The 27,841-nt window shown below is 35.0% G+C and overlaps 1 protein-coding gene across 12 annotated transcripts in view; it reads right to left on the bottom strand.

Moving 5' to 3' along the window:
• Window positions 1-27,841, bottom strand: part of BBX (BBX high mobility group box domain containing) — a 253,393-nt gene that overhangs the window by 78,516 nt on the left and 147,036 nt on the right. For all 12 annotated transcript variants that reach the window (XM_079100834.1, XM_079100827.1, XM_079100832.1 and 9 more), the window contains 2 exons: window positions 15,321-15,491; window positions 8,754-8,996 (listed from right to left, as the gene is read on the bottom strand). In XM_079100834.1, coding sequence (XP_078956960.1) covers window positions 8,754-8,996; window positions 15,321-15,482 — 405 coding nt within the window. In that variant the 5' untranslated portion in view covers window positions 15,483-15,491. The remainder of the gene's footprint in view (window positions 1-8,753; window positions 8,997-15,320; window positions 15,492-27,841) is intronic.

The following is a 27,841-nucleotide window of genomic DNA, read 5'->3' as shown; positions in this document are numbered from 1 at the left end:
TTAAGATGCTAGACAATGTCATCAGCATGCAAACTGCCTGTCTACTAGGTGTCCCTCTCATCCTCCCCATGTTCATTTGCTGAACAAACTCTTTCCCAGTAAGACATCACATCTTTTGCTAAGAATTATTTAATAATGTGCTTCAGTAAAAATCAATACTGTTAACTTTATAAATGAATTATTGACAGCATCGACTATTTTTAGAGTATAGTTGATGACTCTAATAAAGGCCAGCTTAAACTAGTTTACTACAGGGAGCTGATGCTGAAGTCAACAGAAAGCAGTGACAAGCACTATACCACAATCATGTCCCTTATCTTGTATACATGCTACCCACCCTCACTGCAAATACGTTGTGAACATTAACTAGAAGGAAGACACTTATCAGACACTGAGGATAGGAAAGGGCATGAAGTAGAGTCCCCATTTTCATATTGCTTTCACTCTACAATTAACTACAGAAATATATTATTTCTTTTTACACATAGTTTTATAAGCCTTGTCCTGACTCAGGCATGCAAAGTTGTTTTGTAAAGTAGAAGCAAAACATTAGTGGAGGAAATGACAAAGGTCAAGAGAAAGCCTTGAAATATGAAGCGTTTTTATAGAAAATGGTAACTGGGAATTTACCCTGTGGTCCAATACCTTGGAACCGTATTGTAATATTAACTTTGCAGATCCTTAAATTCAATATAAATGTCCAATACCATGAAAACATATATTCAATTGCACATGCATGTATATGGGTGTATATGTGTGTTTGTGGCGCTAGGTATTGAACTCATGGCCTCATACATGCTAAGCACACAATCTACCAATGGGCTGTATCCCCAACCCACCTTGATCAAATATACATTGAGCAGAGAGTTAAGAATGTGGGAGACAGGAAAAGAGTAACACATAATCCTTGTCCTTAATTAAGAAGTTTAAAGGTTGGATAAAGATGCCAGAAATTCATTAAAAACACAAGCAATGTGTAAGTATCAAGTGAGGGAAGAGGCAGGAAGAGTCTCAGGTTTAAGAATGCCTAACTGTCCTTGGAACTAGGCACCTCATCAATCACTTGCTTCAGCTCTAAAAAACAATAGAAATGTTTAATCATTTGTTGTGGATGAGGTTATTTGGAAAGGATTACAGAGAAGGCTGGGTAAAGGAGAAATGGGGTGGGGTGGGGGGCTTCTTACGTCATCTGAAGTAAACAGCAAAGCAAGTGAAATTATTACCATGCTGGTCAACCATGCAGGTGAAATTCATCATCAAAAGGCTAAAAGGGCCAGAGAGATAAGCCTTGCTTATCTAGATATCCAAGGCCAAACTGTTCATGCTAGAGGTAGGAGGGAAGCCCATTTATCCTCCAAGAACATCAATCACAGGCTAATTTGGTCTAAATATTTCAATGAAAGACTCTTGTAGGTAACTAAATTCTTGCTATAATACTGATTTTCCAATGTCTTCCATTAAAATGAAAATTCTCCTCATAGGCTCCGATTTCTTTCTGCAAACTTCCAATTAGATGGCCTAAATGTACTTTATGAATACAATTAATGACTTATATAAGGTGCTTAGTAATGCTAACTCCCTTCTCTTAAATCTCAACTACTGTTATTTCATTAGCAATAATTCCAAATTTTTATTTTAGTTATTGATTCTATTATTCATTACTGGCATTAAAGACATACCTTTTGTCATGGCATTTTCTGTCCTTCATATTTGACAAAGGCATATATATATACACACACACACACACACACACACATATATACATACATATATACATATAAATATTATTATATAACAAAAGAATATTATGTCAAACTTTTAAAAATGTGGCTTCGATATTACTTTTCTAGATCAAACACACAAATGGAAATTTGATCCACAAAGCAACTCAATATTAATGAGAGACATATTCACCCATTGTTTTTCAGTTGTTTATTTTTAATTGGGGGTGGAATGCTATTTAAAATTCCACTAGTATTTCCAGTTATTATTACAGTCTAGATCTTCTCAACAGAGTGAATGAGAAAGGAGCAACCCTGTGAGATTTAGTAATAACGGATGCTGAGAACCCCTGCATAAATAAAGACAATCCTGGTGCAAATATGCAAAGTATTATCATGAAATAAAATCTACTAGAACTGTAAAAGATTATACAGGAAATCATCTGATTTTTAAAAAGAATCACTACAAATATTTTATTTTATAAGTACCCTATAGTGGGATAACTGAACACCCGCATAGTATGTTCTAAGACAGCTGTATCCTATTTCATCAGCAGGCAGAAATCACACACAAGGAGGTAAAGGAAAGGGTGATATTTGAGAAGTAGTACTAAGCAAGGGCAGATTTCGTCTGAGGATCTTTCCATCACAAAAATTTGAAAATTATCATTAGAATAATATGACTCAATTCACTATGTGATGTGAATTATCCTTGATAGCTGTTTCTTCTAGGAAGAAAATTAAGACTTTTGCAAGAAAGAACACTGAATTAAGTTTACGGTTTTGACTGAATAAAAATATACAGTAACCTAAAAGTTTTTAATGATAAAGCTACTCCTATAGAAATTAAACACATGAAATAGCGATTTGAATATCGTGACCAGAGAATTGTTTGGTTGCTCTATTATGGAAAAATTAAAGGAAAAACTGAATTCAAGGGAGTTGTCTACAGCTGCTTGAATTGTGTAAGGATGAGGATTAGTGTGAAAACAGTGGTTTCTTTTTATGTAAATTTTATTCCCAAATTTGGATACTTAGGAGAAAAGTCAGTTTAATCAGTATGTGCTAATTTTAAAGACCATAATCTTAAGAAGTGCTTTAAAATTTTAATTTTATTACTTCTTAAAAAGTAGATAGGGACTTAGGTGAGAAAACATTATCAAAGATCCTTTAAAATATTAGAAAGATGTGTTAATTCATAAGTTGAATTGTCAAAATGCTTACATTTCCTTAAAAAATGTTCACTTTAGTTTAATACTTTCCTTAAATACTTTAAATTTCTCCTTGCAAATAATCTACATCAAGTATTTGCACATTTTTCAAATGGTGCAAAAGTTAACTTTAACTCACATCCCTTTGAATGCTCACAAATTCCAAAGTAACCAGGAATTACTGTAGTAACATCAGATATCACATTTGAGAGTTAGCTCCCACAATCAAGCTAACAATTAACAACTGGAACTAGATACCAAGATGAGTGTGAGAGACTCAGTTTAAGTTCTCAATATTACTCACTAGCTCCAGGGTCTTCATAAGGTCCTTGTAATTAGATTTGATTTAAAATTTAAATATTATTTTATTAGTAAACAAATTAGCAAACAGACAACCATTTTAAATCAAATAGTTCACTGCACATCTATTTTGGTATAGGTTATTAATCACAATGCACATTTTCTGCCAAGTTGGACAAATGATTTATCTAGTTTTGTCCCTGCTTGTTGATTCTGTTTGATAGACTCAACTTTGTCTTTTAGTAGCTTTTCAATATAGTAATTCAAAATAAAATAGTGAGTTTTCATTAAGTAGAGAAATATCAAATAAAAACAAACATTAAGTTGCTCATTAGTTTTAACTCTAAAACTAACATTTGTATAGCATACTAAACTTTATATAATGTTTGCTTGTATATTTATTTGTACCTTACATTCAACCCTGTGAGGACAGGCATCTCCCTGAAATTTTATAGATGTGGAAAATCAAAAAAGGTCTGAGTAAAAGGAAGTCAATTATGAGAATCCCAGTCTCACTACTACTAACTTTGCTTGCTTAGAAAAGTTAACTTTCCTCAGTGATCTCATCTTTACTGTTTGGAAAATAATCCATTCATGGGATTGTTCTGAGGATTAGCAAAATGTTTATAAAAGAATCATGAAAATGATAAAACAATATTTAAAAGTTAATATTTAAAAATTTTACAAATTTATAAAAAATATACCTACATATTATTATTATTAGCAGTGCTGGGGTTCAATCCAGGACTTCTTGCATACGAGACAAGCACTGCACCACTGAGCTATGCCCCTAAATCCTTGACAATATTTTTTTAAATACAGCAAAGAAAAGTCCTTGTATCTGGAACGTAAGAATGGATGAACGTGGGGAGTGAGAGAAGAATGGGGGAACTTTGGTTTACGGAGAGGGAAATGAGAGGGGGGTATGAAAAATGGTGGAATGAGACAGACATCATTACCCTATGTACATGTATGATTGCATGAATGGTACGAATCTACATCGTGTACAACCACAGAAATGAAATCATGTACCCCATTTGTGTAAGATGAATCAAAATGCAGTCTGTAAAAAATTAAAAGATAAAAAAGATAAATTTAAGAAAAAAGGAATGTTGCAAAATATGAAGCCTAAATATGTGATTTTACCGTCTACTTCCCCTCTAGAGTGATGGGGTCCCAAGTAAGCCACAGTCAGAAAGCCCACATCAATGAGACAGTAGTCAAAGAAAGAAGCTGAAACTGAGAGTAGGCCCAAAAGAGGAAATCCAAAGAAAAGTAAAGAGGAAATTCAAGAAAATCAAATAGTTGAGAACTATTTACTATATAAATAAATATTTGAATATAACTCAATTATTCACAAAGGCTCATCCATAATTCACACTGGGAAGTAAAGGATAGAAGTTTTAAAAAAATTTTCAAAAGATGTTCTGAATAAGGAAGCAAATCAAATTTTAACTAAAGTTTTCAGGGTAAATATACAAAATAAATTAGTAGTTTTTACAAGAACACTGAAGTTTCATCTATCTGGAAATCACTTATGAGTAGCACTTGCTTCTCAAGGATGCTGAATGAATAAGGGGCCACACTAACAGTACGCCAAGTGCTGCAGCACACTGGCAACAATACAAATTCTGTCTGCTAGGCATGATGCATAACAGTCAAGAAAGGCCTCCACACTTTAATTCATAAGAAATACAGTACTACTTATTTGAAGTAGAGTTTATTTTTGATGAAGCCAAAACAAGGGAATGAATGATCTTTACAAAAGTTATCCTAAATGTGAAGAAATAATCAAAAACAGGTTAATCTTGTCTTGAAGAAATATGGAGGAAGAAGTTATTAACATCTCCAGAGTTTTGTGGTGGTGATAATCTTTGCTCCAGTACTGATAAAGATACCAATATTTACAAAGGGTTAGTATCATTTGCCTTCAAATTTCATATTTTTACATTTAATTCCATAGCTGTTTTACCAGCATACAATTGAACTTAACAAACTTTTCAACTTGATCTCTAATGATTATTGTCTTATTTTTACCTTTACGCACTATTACCTCCTATGACTATCCTACATATAACCAAGGTTATAGGTAAAATAAACTTCCTAGTTCCTAAAACTGATCTCAAATTCCCACATCTGAGTCTTGTCTTTCTTTACAAATCCTATTATCAAAACCAAGGATATAAAGCCTTTCCTGATATACTCCCACCTCCCAGGCACAGGCAGATTCTTCCCATAAGATGCATAATATTTTATTATTACCATTCTTGCCATACTTACTCAAATCCATTTAGCTCTCAGGCATTTAAACTGGATAGGATAAATATACCATTTGTTCACTGAACACATGACTGTCCAAAAAACTAACTCCTATGCTTTGAAGAAGAGAGATGATCTTACATGTTTGTGCTTGCTTAAAACCATGAGCAAGGAATGAACGAATCAATCAATAAATGCATGCATCCTACTGCATATCCTTGGTCCTCTGGTCCTAAAAGGCAGGGATCACCTTAAGGGTCATTTTAATTGTCAAAACTTTTCAGATTCTCCCCTCCTCTTTGCACTCTGTTCTAGCTGAAGGTCAGCATTATGATCCTATAAATTTATTATAAATCTATTAAATACAATAATTAGTTTAGGGTGACAAGTGGAAGGTTCAAGCAATGTGGTAGGCAAAAATGCAGAGATTTGTATTCCTCTATTTATTAGAGTATATAAAGATGTTACAAGGAAAGGTAAAATCGCTTCCGTACCTCCCAATGGGCAGTCACACATCCAGAAATTAAAATTGGTTAAGGCACAACATTGTACCATTGTTGGGCATTGATAAATTCAAGAATGTAATCCAGGTTATCTCTGTAGGATAGTACTTTTAAGATTACTTACTTACAATCAATTATTGCTCTGATGAGATTCATCAGAGAATACAGAACACTCATTAAAGAAGATTTTTTTTTCCCTCTAACAATGCAAATTAATGCTGGGCGATAATTCAAGAAAATGACTAATTATGGAATGGGTGCTTCATCCAACCAAATGCACTTACATAAGGTGATAATCAGGAGTAAGGGAAGAATGAGATGAAATTTTCACAAACTAGCAGGTAAAAAAAGGAATCACTCTAAATGTGTATTAATTATAACTCACTCTTATTTTTAAAACATGCTTCTTTTAAAACCACAAAGAGAAAGGAATAAATTACATAATAATGTTTTGGGCAACTGCAGAACACATACGTAATACAACACCAGTCCTATAAGATTATACTGCCTAGTGACATTATAAATGTCTTAAGTCTGTTTAAGTACACTATAATGATTGCACGATGACCAAATAGCTTAATGGCACATTTCATAGTGCATACCTGTCATTAAGTGATGCATGACTGGATTTTTCACTGGACTAATAATGGCAGGATAGATTTTGGTGAATACATGTTAAGCATTCACAAACATGCACTATGTTGAAAGAATATGTCTAATAAAAATATTTTAAGCTGGGGTATAAAAACAAAAATTAAAAATTACAAACTAAAATATAGTTTGTAAAGTAATGAGGGGGGGATGTTTGATGAACAGAGACCATATTTATTACTGGCTTCTATCACTAGCAACCACCACCAAAACCTGGTACTCAGTAGCCACTTACTAAGTTTTTGTTGATTGAAATGACATTCCAGTTAAGGTTGCAAAATTAACACAAAAAGCACTAGCATGATGACACTACATTAATGTAACTATGAAACCATTTAATAAATAAGTTGATAAAAGTAAGAATCATGACTAGAAACCAGTTATGTCATAAATTTGAAAGTAGCTAAATCATCTACACTTTATGGGAGAAATGAGGCAACCTTTCATAAATGCAACTATAAACATGGCAAGTTGTAATGTGGGACATTATGGGCTCCATTTTTAGATCGTAGGGGGCCACCTTAAAAGATTTTATTATAGCACCACAATGGCAAACATTGTGAGAATCTAATTAGGCAATTAGTAAGGGATTTCCTGTACAAAAATAATACCTCCTTTTCTTAAAAGTGGCCACCTATTGGGTTTGTATATTAGCAGCATTTAAGAAAAGGCAAACAATATACTGGGGATATGCTGCATGTTATCCAAAAACAGCAATCCAAAACAAACTCAAGTGTTTAATTATAGGAAGCTTATGTAGTTCCCTGTGAGACTTCAGATAATTGTTTATTTTACCATATAAGCATTACTATGAAAGAATGTAAAGCTATTTAATGAAAAAGTTTTACTGTTAATTACTGTTATGCCAGTACAAATCTAATGAAACATTTAAAATAATGTAGGTTCCTGCAATTTGATTTTAAATTTTCCAGATGGCCAACATACTTAAAATTCTATCTTTAACAATAGTCAATTCCAGAGGCTTGTGTGATCATTAATTACACAGCAACAATGCTAATCATTTACTCTGGATTAAAATTTCCCTGAACATTTCATAAGAAATTTTTATGTTCCATGTTTCCTTATTAAAGAACACAGTAAAATGAAGTATTATTTTTCCACATACTGATTGTCTAATAAAATATCTTGAAACTACGCATTTTATCCCCTGCTGGTTCATTTTTTCAGAGGCATAAACCAAATGTTTGGGCAGCAGGGGTTTTCATGAATCAAGATTTTCTCAAGTTGCAACTCTGAAGAAACAGGGTTAGAATTATTCCTTTCAGGTTTAACCACAAGGATATGGTTTTGCTTATCTCTTATTTGGGAATAAATCCACTCATAATATATTTAAATGTGTAATGCTCCTACACTAATTTCAGAGTAATGGAGAAACAGAACCAAAATATAATTTTGGCAGAAATTTACAAACTGCTATCATTTTGGAATTGATTAATGTTCCACCTCTCTGAATAGCCTTGCTGCATGGAAATGTTTCTCACCAAGGATTGCCTCCACAGTGTTTACACACATGAACACATCATAGTACATCCTGTTCTACTGCCATTCATGCCTTTATTGGTTTTAAATATTCATGCTGTGCTACCTTCAGAACGAAAACAAGTTAACGCAGCAGCAGCTCCTGCTGCTGCTGCAAAGACCAAGAGATTGACATATATACGGTCACAAAGCATTTAGCATATAAAGACTCTTTCCCATGATGCAATTAGAGTAACCTAAGATTGTCATTCTTTACCACGGACATTCTCTAAAAGCAGAAGATGAGTTCCTAGAAAATACTTAAAAGAAAATCATACCAGACATAATTAATAAATCACTATTCATAATAAATCAATCCCTTATATCAATCAGTGGGATATTACCCATGAGAAAAAACTTGGTAATAACCTGCTCTCAGCACCTCCACCAGTATTTCCAAAATGGGCCTGGGACACAGAACATAAGGAAAAAATTTCTTCTGTTTTTCCTTAGCACCTGAGATTCAGGATTGATTTTTCTCATTGCTTGACCTCCTGTAGGTTCTCAATATTTGCTGAGTGGGACTGGATGCTCAAAGCGACCTTGGCACCTTTGTCATTATAACCTACCTCCTTGGCCATGTCTGTGTATTTCTGCTTTTCCTTTGGATCGAGAACAGCCCACCAGTCAGCTAGTATCTTGGTAGCACCTCGGTTATCAAGCCTGGGGTGTTCCTGACGGACAAGGGGGCGATGGCGTTTGCAAAATAAAAGAAATGCATTCATTGGTCTACGGGCTCGCTGTTCTGGTGATTCATCATCTTCAGTCTCACCAACATCTTGCTCTAGGCCATCGGCCCCAAGAAGTTGAACCTGTAACCAATCAAAACAGAAGTTTAACACATCTCAATTATGATTTAACAATCCGTTTTGGTTTGTAATTTTTTTCTTACCTATATTATTTCTTCTTACCTCTATTTAAATACCAAACAAATTCAAAGTAGTAATTTTTTAAAATCATTAACCACTATTAGTGGTTGGAAACTTATAATGCATCCTGCTTAGTTCACGTAACAATTGTGTATGTCTCTATTACAGTAAATATTTACATTGTTAAAATTGCTTAGATTTTAATGCTATGTTCATATGTGAATATGCCACAATCCCATATGTGTGTGTGTGTGTGCATGCGCATGTGTGTACTTACTACACACACAATTTTAATACACAAATTTAAACAATAATAATGAAAGGGAGATCAGGAGAGTAGAACAAGAGGGTGGGAAAGAAGGGACAGTACCACGAAATGAGATTGATCAAAGTAAATTATGTGCATGTATAAATATGGCATAATGAATCTCACTATTATGCATAATTATAATGCATTCCCCCCAAAAAATTAAACAAAAAATAATTGCTTACATTTTTCCTCTTTCATTGAACAGTAAGCTTGGAGAACAAAAATTTCCTTATTTACATTTATAATTACAGTGTTTAACTTCTTGTCCAGTATAACATTAATACTTAACTAATTGCTAATGAATGAATAAATTTAGTTTTGTTTTGTTGGTCTCAAAGTTAACAATATCCATATAAAATACATCAGTATTAGCTCTTTTTCCTCTTTAGAAAGCACTTATCTTCAGATAATAATATGAGAGTATTTAATATGAAAATACATAATTAAAAGCTAATATAAATTCAATGTTCTTGCAAACATCAGGAGTGGGACTTCCTAATGTAAAATAATAACAATAAACATTTAACATGATTACTTGAAAGAAGAATCACCCAGTAAATCTTCAAACCTATAAGTATCAAGCTACCCTGTCTAGTGAAATGTTATTGTGATATGAATAAACTCCTTAACAATCAGTTAGTCACTGTTCAAGTTCTTCTGGGTCTGTAATTCCCATTTCCATTGCTCTAGTACCACTTTGGCCCATGCCTGGTCTTGCTGTTTTCTGCACATGGCTGCCAGATTAAATTTCTTAAAGCATATCTCTAATCACAGAATCTCAGAAAATACTAGAATTGTAAAATACCTTTTAAAGCTAAAATATGATTCTATGATGTTTCTTGGAAAGAATGGGACTATGAACAGAAATCCAGAAAGCTTACTAAGACCATTTTTAAAATTTTCTTGTTCTGTAGTTAAAAACAAGAAGAATCAAAGTAGTCATTAGTCACATTATGCAGTAAAGCAGTAGTTCTTAAACTTGAGTGTGTACCAGAATCCCCGAAGACCTTGTTAAAACAGATCGCTAGGTACTCTGAGTTCCGGGTATTGTAGGTCTGGAGTAGGTCCTAAGAATTTGTATTTTTAACAAATACAAATGCTGATGCTGCTGGTCCAAGGATCAGAGTTTGAGAATCACAACAATGCAATGCTGTTGTTCTATACAGTGTTTACAGGGCAACTGTTACAGGCAGGTACTGTAGAAAAATCACTTGCTTAACCACTTAGTGTATTTTTAAAGTCCTAAGTACTGCAAATGCAGTTAATTAACCATCAATTATCTTTGAGACAAAATAATACAGAAAAATCTTGAAGCCATAGCTGTCTTATTATTAGGAATGAAGGATTCAGATTTGTATCCCAAATTATATATACAATCATTAACGATCTGCATTTTCAAGGAATATTTGGCATTGTGAAATTTTAAAAGAGAGAGAAATAACAATGTGTTGTATAAGTTGAAGAAATAATTATGGTTTCCCTTTAGAAAAGAATAACTTTTGATTCAGTTACTAAATTGTAAAACTCATGCTAAAAGCTGGAAAAAGGAACTTACCATTTTTTTTTCTTTTCTTTTTTTTTTTTTTTTTTATTGTAAACAAATGGGATACATGTTGTTTCTCGGTTTGTACATGGCGTAAAGGCATACCATTTGTGCAATCATAAATTTACATAGAGTAATGTTGTTTGATTCATTCTGTTATTTTTTCCCTTCCCCCCACCCCTCCCACCCCTCTTTACCCTCTATACAGTAGTTCCTTCCTCCATACTTGCCCCCTCCCTAACCCTAACTCTAACCCTAACACTAACCCTTCCCTCCCCCCCATTATGTGTCATCCTCCACTTATTAGCGATATCATTCGTCCTTTCGCTTTTTGAGATTGGCTTATCTCACTTAGCATGAGATTCTCCAATTTCATCCATTTGCCTGCAAATGCCATAATTTTATCATTCTTTATGGCTGAGTAATATTCCATTGTATATATATACCATAGTTTCTTTATCCACTCATCAATTGAAGGGCATCTAGGTTGGTTCCACAGTCTGGCTATTGTGAATTGAGCAGCTATGAACATTGATGTGGCTGTATCTCTGTAGTATGCAGATTTTAAGTCCTTTCGGTATAGGCCAAGGAGTGGGATAGCTGGGTCAAATGGAGGGTCCATTCCAAGTTTTCTAAGGAATCTCCACACTGCTTTCCAGAGTGGCTGCACTAATTTGCAGCCCCACCAGCAATGTATGAGTGTACCTTTCTCCCCACATCCTTGCCAACACCTGTTGTTGCTCGTGTTCTTGATAATCGCCATTCTAATTGGGGTGAGATGGAATCTTAGGGTGGTTTTAATTTGCATTTCTCTTATTACTAGAGATGTTGAACATTTTTCCATATGTTTGTTGATTACTTGTAGATCTTCTTCTGTGAAGTGTCTATTCATTTCCTTAGCCCATTTGTCAACTGGATTATTTGAATTCTTGGAGTAGAGTTTTTTGAGTTCTTTATAGATTCTGGAGATTAGTGCTCTATCTGAAGTATGATTGGCAAAGATATTCTCCCAATCTGTAGGCTCTTTCTTCGCATTGCTGATAGTTTCCGTTGCTGAGAGAAAGCTTTTTAGTTTGAATCTATCCCAGTGGTTGATTCTAGCTTTTATTTCTTGTGCTATGGGAGTCCTGTTAAGGAATTCTGGTCCTAAGCCGACATGTTGAAGATCTGGACCTACTTTTTCGTCTATAATCTCTGGTCTGATTCCGAGGTCCTTAATCCACTTTGAGTTTAGTTTCGTGCACAGTGAGAGATATGGGTTTAGTTTCATTCTGTTGCATATGGATTTCCAATTCTCCCAGCACCATTTGTTGAAGAGGCTATCTTTTCTCCATTGCACATTTTTGGCCCCTTTGTCTAGTATGAGAAAATTGTATTTATTTGGGTTTGTGTCCGTGTCCTCTATTCTGTACCATTGATCTACCTTTCTATTTTGGTACCAATACCATGCCGTTTTTGTTACTATTGCTTTGTAGTAGAGTTGAAGATCTGGTATTGCAATACCCCCTGTTTCACTCTTCCTGCTAAGGATTGCTTTAGCTATTCTGGAAACTCACCATTTTTGAAGGGGAGAAATGCATACGCACAATTAAAAAAAAGGTGTGATGACTGCAACAAGGATCCAGTGAGACTAGTGGATGGGTAAAAGCACAACAAAGTCTCCCCGAAAAGGAGTTGTCTGAGCTACATTTTGAAAGATGAATCAAATGAGTCAGGATGGGGAAAATACAGGGAACTAAAAAGGATGAAGGCTTGAAGGTTTATTTTAACATCAATATGCAGTTCCATAGTCTTGGTATATAAAAGATGAAAACAAGATTTGTGACATAAGGTTGTATAAAATATGGGCCACTTCATGAATAAAATGCTGTGTCATGTTAAGAAACATGCATTTAATCCTGTGGACCAGTGGTTTCAGACTGAAAGGATGAGTGAAAAAAAATTTTTTTGGTTGAACATGGATATCAGCATTTGATTTTGCCAAATACATAAAAAACAATTTTTTTAACTAACCTAATGTTCAAATTATTTCACTGAATAACTAAAAAAGTGAGTGAATAAATAAAACACTTGAATAAATGACAAAATAAAGATGAAAAACTCTCTGGACTTATATTTCTTTTACTAAGGGTCCATTAAAACCTTGGAAGAGATAATGAGAAAGAGCCAAGAGTGGTTGGTAACTAATTGGAATTGAAGGTTCAAAATCAAGTGTTTCTAGCTTGTGTGACAAGTTTCTTCACATATACCAGAGAATACATTTTCTCAAGAAAAATTAGATCCCCAGGGAGCAGAAAGAATGGGGCTAGGGAGGCTGCATTTTAAAGGGCTACAGGGTGTGCTATGTGAAGACCCAAGTCAATGGGATAATAATCTGGGGACCAATATAGAGAAGAAAGAAGACTACAGGTGTGAAAACAGTGAAAAGAAAAGGATTTAATGATGCCCCATCTTTCATCCACCACTATTTACTAAGCACCTGCTATCGATCACATATGGTTCTAGGTGATGCAAACAGAGCAGTGAACACACAAGTCCATGTCCTCATGAAGCAGAGAAGCAGCACAACAGCCTCAAGTTCAAAATGGATCCCCTTGGCCCCTCTGTTGAGAATAGACTATAGAAGGGAAAGAATGGCAGGGAAAGAGGGAAGGGACAACAATCTCTGCTAGAAGTGGTGATGGCTTGCATCAAGGTGGTTAGAGGGAATTGTAGACAATTTCCTGGAATAGGGATGCTCTATGATTTCAATGTCCTCTCCCAAAACTCATGTTGAAATTAGATTGTCATTGTAACAGTATTAATAGGTGAGACCTATAAGACGTGACTAGGTCATGAGGGCAGTTGAACAGATTAAAACCATTGTCATTGGAGTGGGTAGTTACTATTGGAATGGGTTCTTCATAAAAAGATGAGTTCACAGGGATTTTTCTCAGTTTTACATGCATGCTTCCTCTCCAGGAGATACCCTCCACGCTGTTGTGAGGCAGTTAGAAGGTTCTCACCAGATGGAACTCCTGGATCTTGGATTCCTAACCTCCAGAACTTGTGAGCCAAATAAACTTCTTTTGTTTATAATTAACACAGGCTGTGATGTTCTACTAAAGCAGCAGCAGATGGACTAAAACAAGGAAAAATAAACAAACCCTGTTCTCTGAAACAGGAAAGGGAAATAACAGAGTAAGGAGTGAGATAGGTATACAGGTACACAGAGAAAGCTAAAGAAGTGATTTCTGGTGGCTTCTACCATTTCTGTGGAAAGGTCACAGTGAGAGAGGATATAAAGGGTATCTCCAAAGTTGAAGTCTGAGAAACAGGAGAAATGTTTCTAATTCCTGCTGAGATAAAGACAGATAATTGATCAAAGTCAAGGGAAAAAGTCTGAATGGATGTCAAAGCCTTAAAAAAATTAAAAACATATATTTGTAAAATTTGAAGTGACACAAAACATGTATTCATTTAGTCTCCATTCAGTATACTTCTATGCAATATGTGCTACTTGTCAGGCACCATTCTCAATTCTGGAGAGAGAGGCAAGGCCTCTGCTCTTATTGAGTTCCTCCTCTAAAGACTAGAGGAGTGCCCAAGTAAACAAATGGAAAATAGTCTTAAGTACTATGAAGGAAATTCTTTGACTTGGAATGAGTTATATGGGAAGGATACTTGGAGATGATTAGGTATTGCAGGCATTTTTTGTGTTGAGGCCTAAATAATAATGAGAATCCAGGTATGGCAAGACCTGGAGAGGTGTGTGGTTTTTTTTTTGTTTTGTTTGTTTTTTGTTTTTTTGGTTTTTTTGGTAACAGGGACTGAACCCAGGAGTGCTTAACCAATGAACCTTTTTAATTTTATTTTGAAACAAGGACTCTCTAAGTTGCTGAGGCTGGTTTTGAATTTTCAATCTGCTGCTTCAGTCTTCCAAGCCACTGGGAAGATGTGGAACTTTCTAAAGTTACCTGCATGGCTATGTGAATTTCTAAACAAGAGTCAATAGCTCAAGCAGTAGGCCAGAGAAAGGGACCTGGAGGACTCAGTGAACAGAGAGGCTTGGTGGAACAAGTACAGTCAGATGCTATGAAGGTCACAGCACCAAAGACCAAGAGAGTAGCTCCAAGATGCTCTATGGTGGCAGAACTGAGCTGTAAGCAAAAGAGGCCAGAGGGTATCCCCACTGTTGTGCCTCTGGTGAACACATCAACTTTTAAGAACATCCCCATCTCACTGCATTGCAATATTTCAGTTAGGAGAAATAGATACTGTAAGAGAAATCAATAAAAATGTCAGTTGAATGGTCACATGGGATTTAAGTGATACAAATTCTTGGAAACACATCTTTTAAACCACACAAGTTCACTAAAGTTTCTAATTAGTACTCAAACCTACTTGAAATTTCTGGAGTAAATGGAAGACTTACCTTGTCAATATCCTCTTCTTCGTCTTCCTCTTCCTCCTCTTCTGAAAAGTCAAGAAGTTTCTTTGCTAGCAATGGATGCCACTGAAGACACTTGCGTTTTGGTCGTTTTCCAGTTCCTTCTCCTTCTGCTGAATGATCTTTATTTCTATTACTGCCTTTCATTACTGTGACCTATAGTGAGAAAAGAGACATGCAGAGAAAAATCAAAGTAAATTTGATTAAAATTAGTTTATTTTGCTCCCTTAGTTTTATTGGATTATATTTTAATGACTAAACTATCTACCAGCTCAGGCATTTACTAGATTCAGTGAGAATCCTAAGTACATAATCAAGCTTTCATTTTAGTGGGTTAAATTGAGCTAATAAAATTGGTCTTTTATGAAATCTACTTCCTTCCACTCCATAACTTCAAAACTTAAAGCCCAAATAAGTTTTAGGATGATTTGACCAGTTAGCTTCATGTGTTCATATTTACTCAGGGTAGTGTTTCTAGGTTTCCCATCAGAGGGACAAAGAAAGATGCCTCCTAAGGGAGCTGAGGGGCCTGCAAAGGTGACCCTCCAGCTGTTCTCCTGATAACAATTTACATGGCTTTTGCATTCCACACTCGATAAATCTGTGCCTGTGCTATTATGAAATAAAATGAATAATTTTTAAGAAAGGTTTGGACTGGATTTGAAATAAAACTATTTCCTATGATGACACACATTTTTCAGAAAGGATCTGTGGGCTTGCTGCCTTCAAGCACTATATGGGAACTCAGTAGGAGCATTCTCTCTGTCCATTTACAACAAAACAAAGCAAAAGTTCCCTTACACCTTTCTTTATACATGTGTTGGCAACATGGGCATAAAGTTTTGCTCTTGCCACCCCCTCCCCCTTTTTTAACTGGGTGACTGACTCAAACAGCTAAGAAACAACCAGACTATGAATGTGACAGTCTTTTAGAAGTCCCAAATTCTAAATTACTTTTGAAAAACTTCTAATTATTCTTGATGATAAAATTAATGCATATTCATATTATGTGGGTGATAATAGCATAAAATGAGGTTTGCCCTCTCCATCATGCCCAGTCCCACAGCCCAGGGGTAGCTACATTTTAGTTTCCACATGTTTTCTCAACTTTTCTGATTTCTCATTCATTTATTCATTTGATATAAAACGAATATAAAAATTATTGTTTATGTATATTCATGCAAAAACTCAAAAAAGAATACAGTTAAATGTCATCAACTAAAATGGTTCAGAACATATGCTGACAATTACAAACCCAAAGGTAGCTGCTGTTATTACTGGGTAGAGGCCTTTTTGCTCAATGTAACATGTACTGGTCCAATGCTTATGAAGGAATACCATTTAACTTTTAACACCATATTAAAACTGAAATTTCATGAACATTCAGTATCAAGATTCATCCAGTTCTCACGCCTTCTAAACAATACAGAATAGGCAAAATTATTGGTGTTCCTTAACTGTTTCTGGATTTGGGGGTATGCTTAGATCTTCCTCCCTTCAAAACCCAAAAATGTACACTGACTGCTTTCTCCTAGAATTCACATAACTTCATCTTAAATATCTGATCAATCTAGAATTTGTTTTGATAAAAGGAGTAAGAATCTAGCTTTTTTTTTTTCCCAAAGAGCTAACCAAATGCACTAACACCATTTTTTTCCACCATTCCTTTGGACTGCTGCTTTTATCCTATATTAAATTACCGTATGTATATGAACTTATTTGTGAATTCTTTTCTGTTAATAATTATCTCCCTCTAACCTTTGACCAATTTTCATGTCCTTATTCTACACCTTTTTAAAATGTGCAAATACAATAGTAAACATAATCATGAGTAAAAAAATTTTTTAAGTTGTATATATCATGCTCTTCTTCTCTTTAAGTCAATATTGGTTGGTCATTTTCAATTTTAATAACTAGGTAATATTCCAAAATAAGAATGTATCACAATTAACAGTTCACTATTTGATAAACAACATTCAGATTATTTCTTTTCAGGATGCAAAAAACAGTCATTTTAATAAAATCATTTTTTAGCACACTAACAAAAATTCTCCATTAACTATTTAAAACCGTGACAAGAAAGTACAGAAATAAAAAGGGGAGGAAGGGAGAGGACAAAAGGAAAGAATAAGAGAGAAAGCTATGTTCCTCTGGGCTTTCTTAGCAAAAAACTTCCACTGAATATCTGAAGCAATTATATGACTCATTGAGGCTGCCTTAAGCGTACAAGTTATTGAAAACTCTAAATGGAACTAGTTATCTGGTCTACTCTTAATAAATGAACAAAGATTTCTTATGAATTGATAGATCACTTAACAATTCCCATTCTACCTACAAATAAAACTTGGCACAGGCAACCCAATTTCCAAAAATACCAGTGCTTGTTATATAGGGAGAAGAGGAAATGGTTATTTCTGTGGTTTATTAATCACTTCAGGATAAGCTGCTTCAGTGGTAATTAAACCCATATTGGGGGCCCAGTATTTTATGATAACACATTTTTTATATAGCAAAAGAAATCAGTGGAAACTTATGTCAGGCAGCTTTTATTAAATGGGTAAGTGATGACCTAAGCCTAAGAAAAATATATTTTTAGTCCCAAGATTTTGAATTAAATTATGTTATTTAATTTTACATGCATTATGCTATTTAATTTATATACACACATATATACATTTTACCCCTGGTATAGTGGGAGATAATTTATTCTAGGATGCCTCACAGATATCAAAATCTCAGGATACCTAAATCCCTTGTAAAATGGTGTAGCCATTTATCCAAAACCTACTGTTTTGATTTGGATCTTAAATGCCCCCCAAAGGCTCACATGTTGAAGGCTTGTTTTTAGCTTATGGTGACATTGGGAGGTAGGGGGACCTTCAGGAGGTGGGACCTAGTGGAAGAACAATTGGGCCTTGGAGGCATGTCCTTTAATTTTTATTTTGAGACAAGGTCTTGCTAAATTTCCCAGGCTGGTCTCAAACTTGGGATTCTCGTGCCTTAGCCTCTCCACCTCATAACACTATGCCCAGCTTTCCATGTATTTTAAAATCATCTCTAAATTACTTATGATACCAGAACAACATAATTGATATTTGGATAGGGTCTCAAGAGAAGGTAAAGAAGTCTGTAGATGGTCAGTATAGATGCGATTTTTTTCCTATTTTTGATCCAAGCCTGGTTCAATCTGAAGATATGAAAATCAGACACAGAGAGCCCACTGTATGTTCATGCCTTTATGTTTCTATGTATAATTTCAGTATTCAAAGAGGAAACAACATCTTGAGAAATAAATCAATAAGCAGTATATGTGGCTTTGGGTTCACATTCATTCCCATCTTGCAATCCTGCTCTAATTCTTTCCATGTAGTCCACACATCACTTTGGCTACAAGGTCTTTTCTGACATTCCAGAAGTTAAACTCTCCTTACTCTGAAATACAGAAGAAAGACTTTGTATTGCTACTGATCTTACCATATTTTCCCATGAATTATAATCATTTGGGTATATCCTACCACTATTGTTAGGTCTTTTTCTTGATAGCCCAAGTCTTTATTCTTCTATGTTCAGCAGCATCCTGGCTGAACATCAAGATCAAACAACCATACCAACTCCAGTGCTAAACAGTGGCTATGAGTTACTAGTTTGTGTACTAGGATGGCCCTAAAATTAACTACTATCTCTCTCATTTCCTTGAATTCAGATAGATCTGAGTTGGAAAAGAAACAGGGATGAAAACCATGTAAAATTCTGATATGCAGATCAAGGTGGTTTGGGTTGTAGGAGAACCACCAATCACCTGGTCTTGGGGACAAATAAGACTGGCAATCCCTAGCACTGTCTCAGGAACAAAGTAGATATATTTTTAGCATGGACTTAAAAATGAATAAATGAATAAGTGAATCTGAGATAGCACATCTCAGATGAAATGATAAAGAAAATGAAATACCTCCAACTGTAAGCTGGACACTTAAATAATGTCTAGTGATCTATTCCAAATATTTTTAAGTTTTCTACTATAGAAAGAAAGACACTCAGGGCAGATGGAGGTATGATGTTCCTGGTAATAATTCAAAGGTAGTGAGAAAGCAGGAGGAGAATAAAAATTGAGAAAGTGGGAAAGAAAAGAAAGCATAATTTTGTGACAAGATAATCATTCATCTTATTTCAATAATAAGGAAAATTTATTAATTTTACAAGTGACAGAGGAATAATCTTGTAATTATTTTGCCACTAAAAACCCATATATTTATTTTAAAGTACGTTTCCTTGTTCTCACACAAGAATAAATTAAGCTAACAATCTATATCCAATAAATGAAATGACTGATGGATTTCATTCAAAGTGGTCATTCTTCTACTCTATCCTGCTGCTCCAGAATAACTGGAATCAGGTTTTTTAAACATCAATGGACTCTGTGCTTAAAAGACTCAATAATATAAAATTCTGCTGCCGAGACTGTCAAATGATGATATGAAAGTCCCTATCTAAAATACTGCATATTCATTTATCTTACAGAACCTAAGCAACCAGTGTGTGCTCCATTTCTGTGCCAGAATGAGTGTCCCTAACAGATATTCATTGTACTGAATTCCATGTCAACCTGATAAACTGGGGTAAACTTCACTTACCTATATTTTCAAATGTAGTAATAAGCACATTCATTAAGACCTTAGTCATGGTCAAATTCCATAAGAAATTTAAAGAAAAAAGACTAGAAGAAAACAGTATGAAGGAAACACCATAATTAATACAAGTAGAAGAATTAAAAATAAGAGGATATTAGAGCCTGTCAGGTCTCAGAATGTTCCCTTTAACACAGTCATCATGCTGGTCTTTCCTCAGGTTAGAACTGAGTAGCAGCAGTTCTGTGAGAACAAACATGACAGTCAGCATAGGACCTAGAAGGCTCTCTCTCACAAATGTACCCCACTTTTAGAAGGAGCAGAGGGTCAACAAGCAGCATTGGCCCACTTACACAAAGGCCAAGATGTGTGTAAGGGAGAGACAACTGTCTCCCAATTTATTTACTGAGAAAGAAAGAAGGAGAGTTTTCTTTCTTTTGTCTGAGTGATATACAGTCAGAGACAGGGCCTTGGCACAGTAATAAATTTTGTGAATAAGATCCTCTTAGTCTTTCTTTCATCTTGTCTTATAACTTTAGACAAGATGTACACTGGTCAATCAGTACCCTTCTGATCTTTAGGATTGGTGTAAACCCAACTCTGTGGCATAGGGGTATTTTAGAGTCTATAAATTTTTTTTTCCTAAATGTCCAATAAAATCCCATTCAAATCCTGTGAAGACCCCAAATCAAAATCATCATTTTTTGCTCTGAGGATTGCCATATAGTAGTCTCTCATCCACAGATTCATTTTCTATAGTTTGTTACCCATGATCAACCACAGTCTGAAAATATTACGTGAGTATTTCCAGAAATAATCAATTCTTAAGTTTTAAGTGGCAAGTCATTCTGGGTAACATGAAGAAATCTCATGTCATTCCACTCCATCCCACTCAGGATGTGAATCCTTTCTTTGTCCAGCATATCCACACAGCCCTACCTGCCTATTAGACACCAAGGAGCCATCTCAGTCACCAGATAGACTCAGCACTGCAGTGCCTGGGTTCAAATAACCCTTACTTTATTTAATAATGGCCCCATAACGTACAAAAGTAGTGATGCTGGCAATACAGATACACCAAGAACATGCCAAAGAGGAGCTATTAAGTGAAAAAGATGAACATCCTCAACTTATTAAGGAAAGAGGAAAATTCTGTAAAGATATCTAAAGTCTCTACTAACATCAAATCGTGAAGAAGGAAGAAGAAATTCTAACATCAGTTTTAGTGTTGCACCTCAAACTGCAAGTTACAGCTACAATGTACGATAAGTGTTTTTCTTAAATCGGAGAAGGCATTCAATTTATAGGTGGAAGGCATGAACAAAAAACATATGCTAATTGATGGCAACACTGTCGCAACAGAAAGTATTATACTTACAGAGGACTTCATAAAGGGTTCCACTGAAACAAGGGACAACAACAATTTAGTGCCAGTTTTAAACTAAAAAATATATAAATTACTGGAGAGGCTGTATCTGCCAATGAAGAAGTTTCTGCCACATTTATATGCATTTGAGAAACATCTTTAACAACATGTACTAAAACAAGCATTTCATTCACATCATTTTTATTACTGTATATTGTTATAATTGCTGTTTTATTATTATTTTCTAATTTCTTACTGTGCCTAATTTAGAAATTAAACTTTATCTAAATATGTATGTATATATAGGAAAAAACATGGTATATACAGGATTTGGTACTATCCACAGATTCAGATATTCACTGAGGTTCTGTGACATATCTTGTCTGGGGATAAGGCGGGATTACTGTGCTTGACCTTGTCAGGTCAAACAGTATATTACCAATTACTCCAATAGGTGTGACTTCTAGAGAGGGCAAATGACATGGTTTCCATTCTGTCTCAGTGACTAATCCTGACCCTGGCACACAGAAGGCTTTGAAAATGGTATTAATTGCTTCTAATTTCCTAAGCTAACACTTAATCACATATAATTTCCTAGAATGGCATGCTCCTAATAATTTTTAAGATATTAATACAAGTTATATTAAATACTCAAACTGCTATAATTAATTGCTACATACATGATATTCATTATGCCACTTAACCCTTACAGGAACTCTCTGAGGCAGATACTACTATGAATCTCAGTTGAAGAAACTCTAGGGTCACAGAGTTAGCAAGTTGAGGAACTGGGTCTGGAACAGGAAGCCTACCTTGAGAACCCAAATGCTTACCCAGGAAAATGAGCTCTAACATAAGATTTACAAATTGTCAATTCTCTGAGCAATTCCTATAGGAGAAATCAATTATGGCCTATGGAAATAACACAAGAGAGCACTCAAAAGTCAGCAGGGGACATATTCAGGGATTCATGGCAAGTACCTGTCTCTGATAACTCTGAGTAACAATTAAATTAGATGAAAACCTCAATGAAGATAAAATTCTGACAAGTTCTGATCATTATTGTTTATTGTAATTTTAATGACAATTCTAAACTGTAGACAGAGTAAGTAAAAAATTCTAACTCGGCATAGAAATATTCTCATTTTAAAAGCAATTCAGTCACTGTTCATGCAAACAGTGTCTTTAAATGTGTTAAACGTGTTCCTTACTTTACTGAAAAGCATTGGCTCTTCAGGTTAAAACAGTCAAGATGTTATCTATATGCTTTTCATGGCTACTAAGGCACCCATTATTCAAAGAAGGGTTTAGCTGTACTGGCAGTTCTGGTCCCTCTGCCCATATCTCATAAAGTAATATATATTTTTAAGATTTCTTAATATGTGCCCTTCATGACACTTAGCCTTGGGACAGCTTAACATGGTTCTCAAAATAAAAATGCTGCTCTGAGCTAAAGATAAAAACAACTACTACCTTAAAAGAGATAAAGGTACCACAAGAGGGAGCTAAGGGAAGAAAGGCCAATTTGTATAACAGGAGTGTTCCAGTCTAGATACTCTGCGCGCAAAAGCAACCTTCTCTTTTCTATAATCTTATAGAGGTGTTTACATTCTTAATCCAAGTCACTAAATCTATTCTTCAACAGGCCTAGCAAAAAGTGATTGCCTTTTAGTTTATAAATTAATAAAGTTTTTTATTACATGCATTTATTTTACCTTGTTAGAACTATAATTATCTCATTGACAAGAAGCTGAAGCACAAGAAAATAAGCCTACAGCAGTTTGCTCCTCCTCTATTACCAGTGCATGCAACACATGTATTTATCACCTGGTGACTGAGCACAGTGGAAGTTGCATCCAGCCTTAACTCCCATTCAACTCTGCTTTCCTATCAGGCTCATGTCTGCCCTGTTCCCCACACCTGCCCAGGTGCTTCTGCACTGTTGATTCTCTGCTCTTCCAGGTTTGCACCCTGTTGCTCTGCATACCCCATTCTTGCTTTCTATTCCACCTAACACACTGTATTGGTCCCAGTTCATGTTGTTGTCCTTCCTAAGAGCATTTTTCTGACCAACTACAGCACCTAATGGCTATACTATATTGACATTTAATTGTATGACAACTATCATTTCCCTATACAATGCATGTATTATGATATCATATGAATTCCTTTCAGAGATCCTCCAGGGTAATAAACATGCCAGATACTGTTCTTGGATCTGTCGGAGCAAAGATCTGGACAAGAAGGAGAAGCCTGGTGAACATGCGGAATGTGAACATAGGAATAATACTTCTGGGCTTTCTTATTATGCTTTTATGTTGTCTTGCTAGAAGGCAAAAGAGATAAAAGGTTTAAAAAAAAATATGCAGCCAAGGAAAAATAATAAGCCAGGAAGGGTTGTTTGAGAGGGGAGGGGAAAGAGAAAAGAAACAGGAAGTTGACAAGGCAATGTAACAGATATAAAAAAATAAAAGTCACTTCCACATGGGTGTTTACACAGTCTAAAAACGTGTTACAGTAGCTTTATTTCCTTCTTTTGTTATTTGTCAATGACTTTCATATTCTCTCAAAATAAAGGACTACAGTACCTCACTGGCTGTCTTTCCCTTTAATAACTGGTCTGTGAATAAACCTTAACTCTGAATCTATCCAACCACTTTTCTTCTTTAGGTCAATCCCTAGGCTCCTGGGTGCTCCTGTACTCTGACACTACCACAAAAGTTTGCAATCCCAGGTTGATCTTCAGTGCTCATGGTGATCCTTTCACTTGTCTTATTCAGTTCCATACACAATCCCACAATGCCCATTATAAATTATAAATTTCCCCTGAATTCCTATTAATGATGATGACAAAGGACAATAATGATGATGATAGCTAGCCACTTACAATGCTTCCTATGTAACAATAACTAAGAACTTAAATACTTATCAACTCTCTAAATTCACAAAAGCCTAAGAGCTAGATACTATTATTATCCTCTTTTTGAATATGAGAAAACTGAGGGAGACCGAACATATACTGCCTCTTCTAGTTTAAATTAACAAAAGTTTTTTACTATATGCATTTATCACATGGCTAGAACATAACTGTGACAAGAAGTGGAAACATGAGAACACAAGTTCATGGAGCCTCAATAAGTATATATTTATTGATCACGCGGTCAGCTATGCATAATGTTTATATATCAAATCACTAGCATATAATTGAGAGTCAATATTTGACCACAACAGGTCTGACTTCAGAGTGTAACTCTTAAGCATTATACAGTACTGCTTCATAATAACAACAAAATTCAGTGAAAATCTGCTACATGCTAAGCACTTTTCATGACTTAATTTCTTTAATCCTTAAGTCTTGGGAAAAATGATATAATGATCACATTTTAAGCACAAAACTGCAAATGACAGTTTAAGACACAGAGCCAAGGCCACTACGCCATTACGTGGTGGGGTCAGGATTTAAACGAAGGTCTTCAGAACAAGGAGCCTGAGCTTTGGGATCACTCCTTCATACTGCCCTCCCATCCCAATCCTAGTTTTTCTAGATAATGTCTTTGCCTCCTAGTTAACAGAAAGGTGTTAGCTCTCCTAAATGCTACCACATTCCTATCTTGCCTACCAATTTCAAAACTTTTCTTCTTTTTTTATTTTTTGCTTGGATCTTCACTTAAAGCAGAAATTTGAGGTCAACTTCTCTCATCCTCGATGGGTGCTTTTACTCTTCTTTTTTGCTACCGAGTCATCACTCTTTACATTTCTTTGATGAACTACCAATAGTTCCTTCCCCTTCAGTCTATACACATCTCAAGTCTAAAGCACTGTCTGACATCTCTATCCTTCTATCCTCCTCTAGTTGGTCCACTTTCTTTGCACACACTGATTTCTGATGGACCAGAAGACTACCTAATTTGAAGTCAGGCAGGTAGCACTCAGAAAGAATGGGCTTGTCTGGTACTACTATTTGTTCATAGTTCCTGCCTTGGACTTCACTGACATGGTCCCTAATTTTGGTTCTAACCCTTATGATTAATTTCCTAAAGAGCACATAAAATTTGTTCCAGTTACACTATATCACAGACTCTGACTTATCTTACCTCACTATGATTCATACTTACATCTTTACTTTCTAGGCCTCTTAGAGAAAAAGCACTGTATGTGCTAGGCTTCTGCCTCTACCATATCCCTGGAGTTACATCAGAGCCAGGCGAGCAAGAAACATTCCAACCTTCAGGTGAACATTCAGAAAGTTTGTGTATGTACATGTACATGTCATATATGCTTTTCCTACACACATACACAAATATATATAAAAAATATATTTTCTGCTTTCTCTCCACAAACTCAGATCATTAAATTGGCTACTTGCCTCAACATCAGATCTCTCACCAAGATCTCTATTTCCCACGTGTTCCACTCCTTTCTACTCCTGCTATGCTGATTCAGCAGTCTGGTCTTAGCTAAGCTGTGCTGACTTTAGTTTTCCATAATACCAATATCTGCTCATGTCCTTCTCTGGCACACAACCTCTTTAATAATCCCTCAATGCATTTTAAGTTCAAACTCCTCCTTTCACATAACATACAAGACTTCCTGATGTAGTTCCTGCTTATTTTTATGGCTATTGTTTCTTCGTTGACTTCTTGACCTCAAAGCTCTACCAACACTGAGTCACTTGCCATGCACTCTGGCCTCTGGGCATCTGCCCTGCTGACTCCATCACTGCTTCAAAGCTTAGCACAGATCTTACGTCAAGCCTTTGCTGGCCCTTTCTAATCTGAGGAGATGTTTTTAATTCCTCTCTAGAGTACCCTATACTTAATAAGTGACACTGGAATGGACTGCTTCCTTCTTTACATCACACTTAATGGCAACAGAGAACAGGGCTATGAATTATCAACACAGTGTCTCTAGGGCCTGACACAGGGCTGGGCACTGTATAGGGAAACACTTATTCAGTGAATGAGTACCAGGACTGCTCCCTGCACTCTATTCCTATTGTCCTTCCTTTCTAACCTACTGTTTCCAGGCCCTGTTGAGACCCTCCATTTTTAAAACTTCCTAGCATCTACCCAAAGAGCATACTCAAACTGCCAACAAAAACACCTGGTAATTTTATTCGTTTGGAAACAGTTTTTATACAGCTAATCTCACAAAATAAAGGATTCTTAATGAATAACTTTGACTTTGTGATGGAAATAATTATCCACTCCCTTTTCTCCTATCACTAAGCACTGGTTATTTTATCTTCCATGCTCCACTTTACATGTAGCCTTTTCTTTCTATGAGTGACTGCACATATTGTCCAAAAAATGATATATTAAATCCCATCTAAAATGGTCAATGTTTAAAATAATCATTTTTTAATGACCTCTTTGTTTTGAGGTTTAAAATAAAAACAAAATGAACATGTTGCATCATCCTGATCTCCAATTATAATTACTAAGAACAAAAAAAACAATGGTTCAGTTAACAATCAATCTATATATCAGTTGGAATCTTTTTCCTAAGCTACTGCTTTTCACTCTTATAAAGTGCCAATTAAAACTCATTTCATTTTCTTAAACAAAATTTCTCATCCTTAGTGGATGCAAAACATTTTTCAAAAGGTAAAAAAAAAAAAAAAAAAATTATTCTTTCTTCAGTAGTACAGTATTAAGAAACAGTTTCTGCAGTGCCACCATCTTTACACATTGAAACAGAATTAACTCATTTACAAGATTTTGAATCACATGAAGATAAAGAAGATAAAGTGCTGCTTATCTTTTCATTTCCCAATGCTTAAAATATTGAATATAATATTTTTATTTACTAAATAGTGTTTAAAAATGCATAAATAACTACATAAAACATGTACATCTACCAAGGAAATTAGAATGCACAGTGTACTATGATTCATTTATAATTCTATGTAACTAGAGTTAAGCAGAAAACCATTTGTTTTGGTGAAATTTTTTTTCTTAATTATATTTCAATTTTCTGATTCAATACATATGACACAAACTGTAAGAGTTCACTAATGATTACACTCCTAACAGTCCCTCTCAGAACATTAACAATCCTTTATATTTCTTCTGTTGTATTTTTTTCAGGTATTTTGGCTGAATATGTTCTAATTTCAAGACCAAGTACTGAAAATTTGTTTTTATTTACTGAATTTATTAAATTCATGGCATTTGTTTTTAAAAGATTCTTCCCTTCACAGAATTAACCAAAACCACAATTCCTGTTTGTATTGTGTTTGCCCTTTTCTCTTTTTAAAAACTACCAAAGAAAGAATACAAATAGCTACAAGTTTTAATTATAATCCCAAATTCTTTCCTTCCATTTTCCTCTCAATGCGTGGTAAAAGATGCTCTAAAGCTGTATCTACCAGAGACATATTTACTTGAAGCATCTTGGAGTACATATTTTTTTACTGTCCAATTTACATGAATCTACTCCCTCTGCTGGCTAAAATATTTATCTTCTAGCATCATATCTAAATATAAAGGTAGTGCTTTCTAATATAAAGAAAA

The sequence above is a fragment of the Sciurus vulgaris genome (genome assembly GCF_902686455.1).
Source record: "Sciurus vulgaris genome assembly, chromosome: 10".
NCBI classification, from domain to species: domain Eukaryota; kingdom Metazoa; phylum Chordata; class Mammalia; order Rodentia; family Sciuridae; genus Sciurus; species Sciurus vulgaris.
The sequence above is the reverse complement of the archived record's forward strand: the minus strand, read 5'-3'. Positions and strand labels throughout refer to the sequence as shown.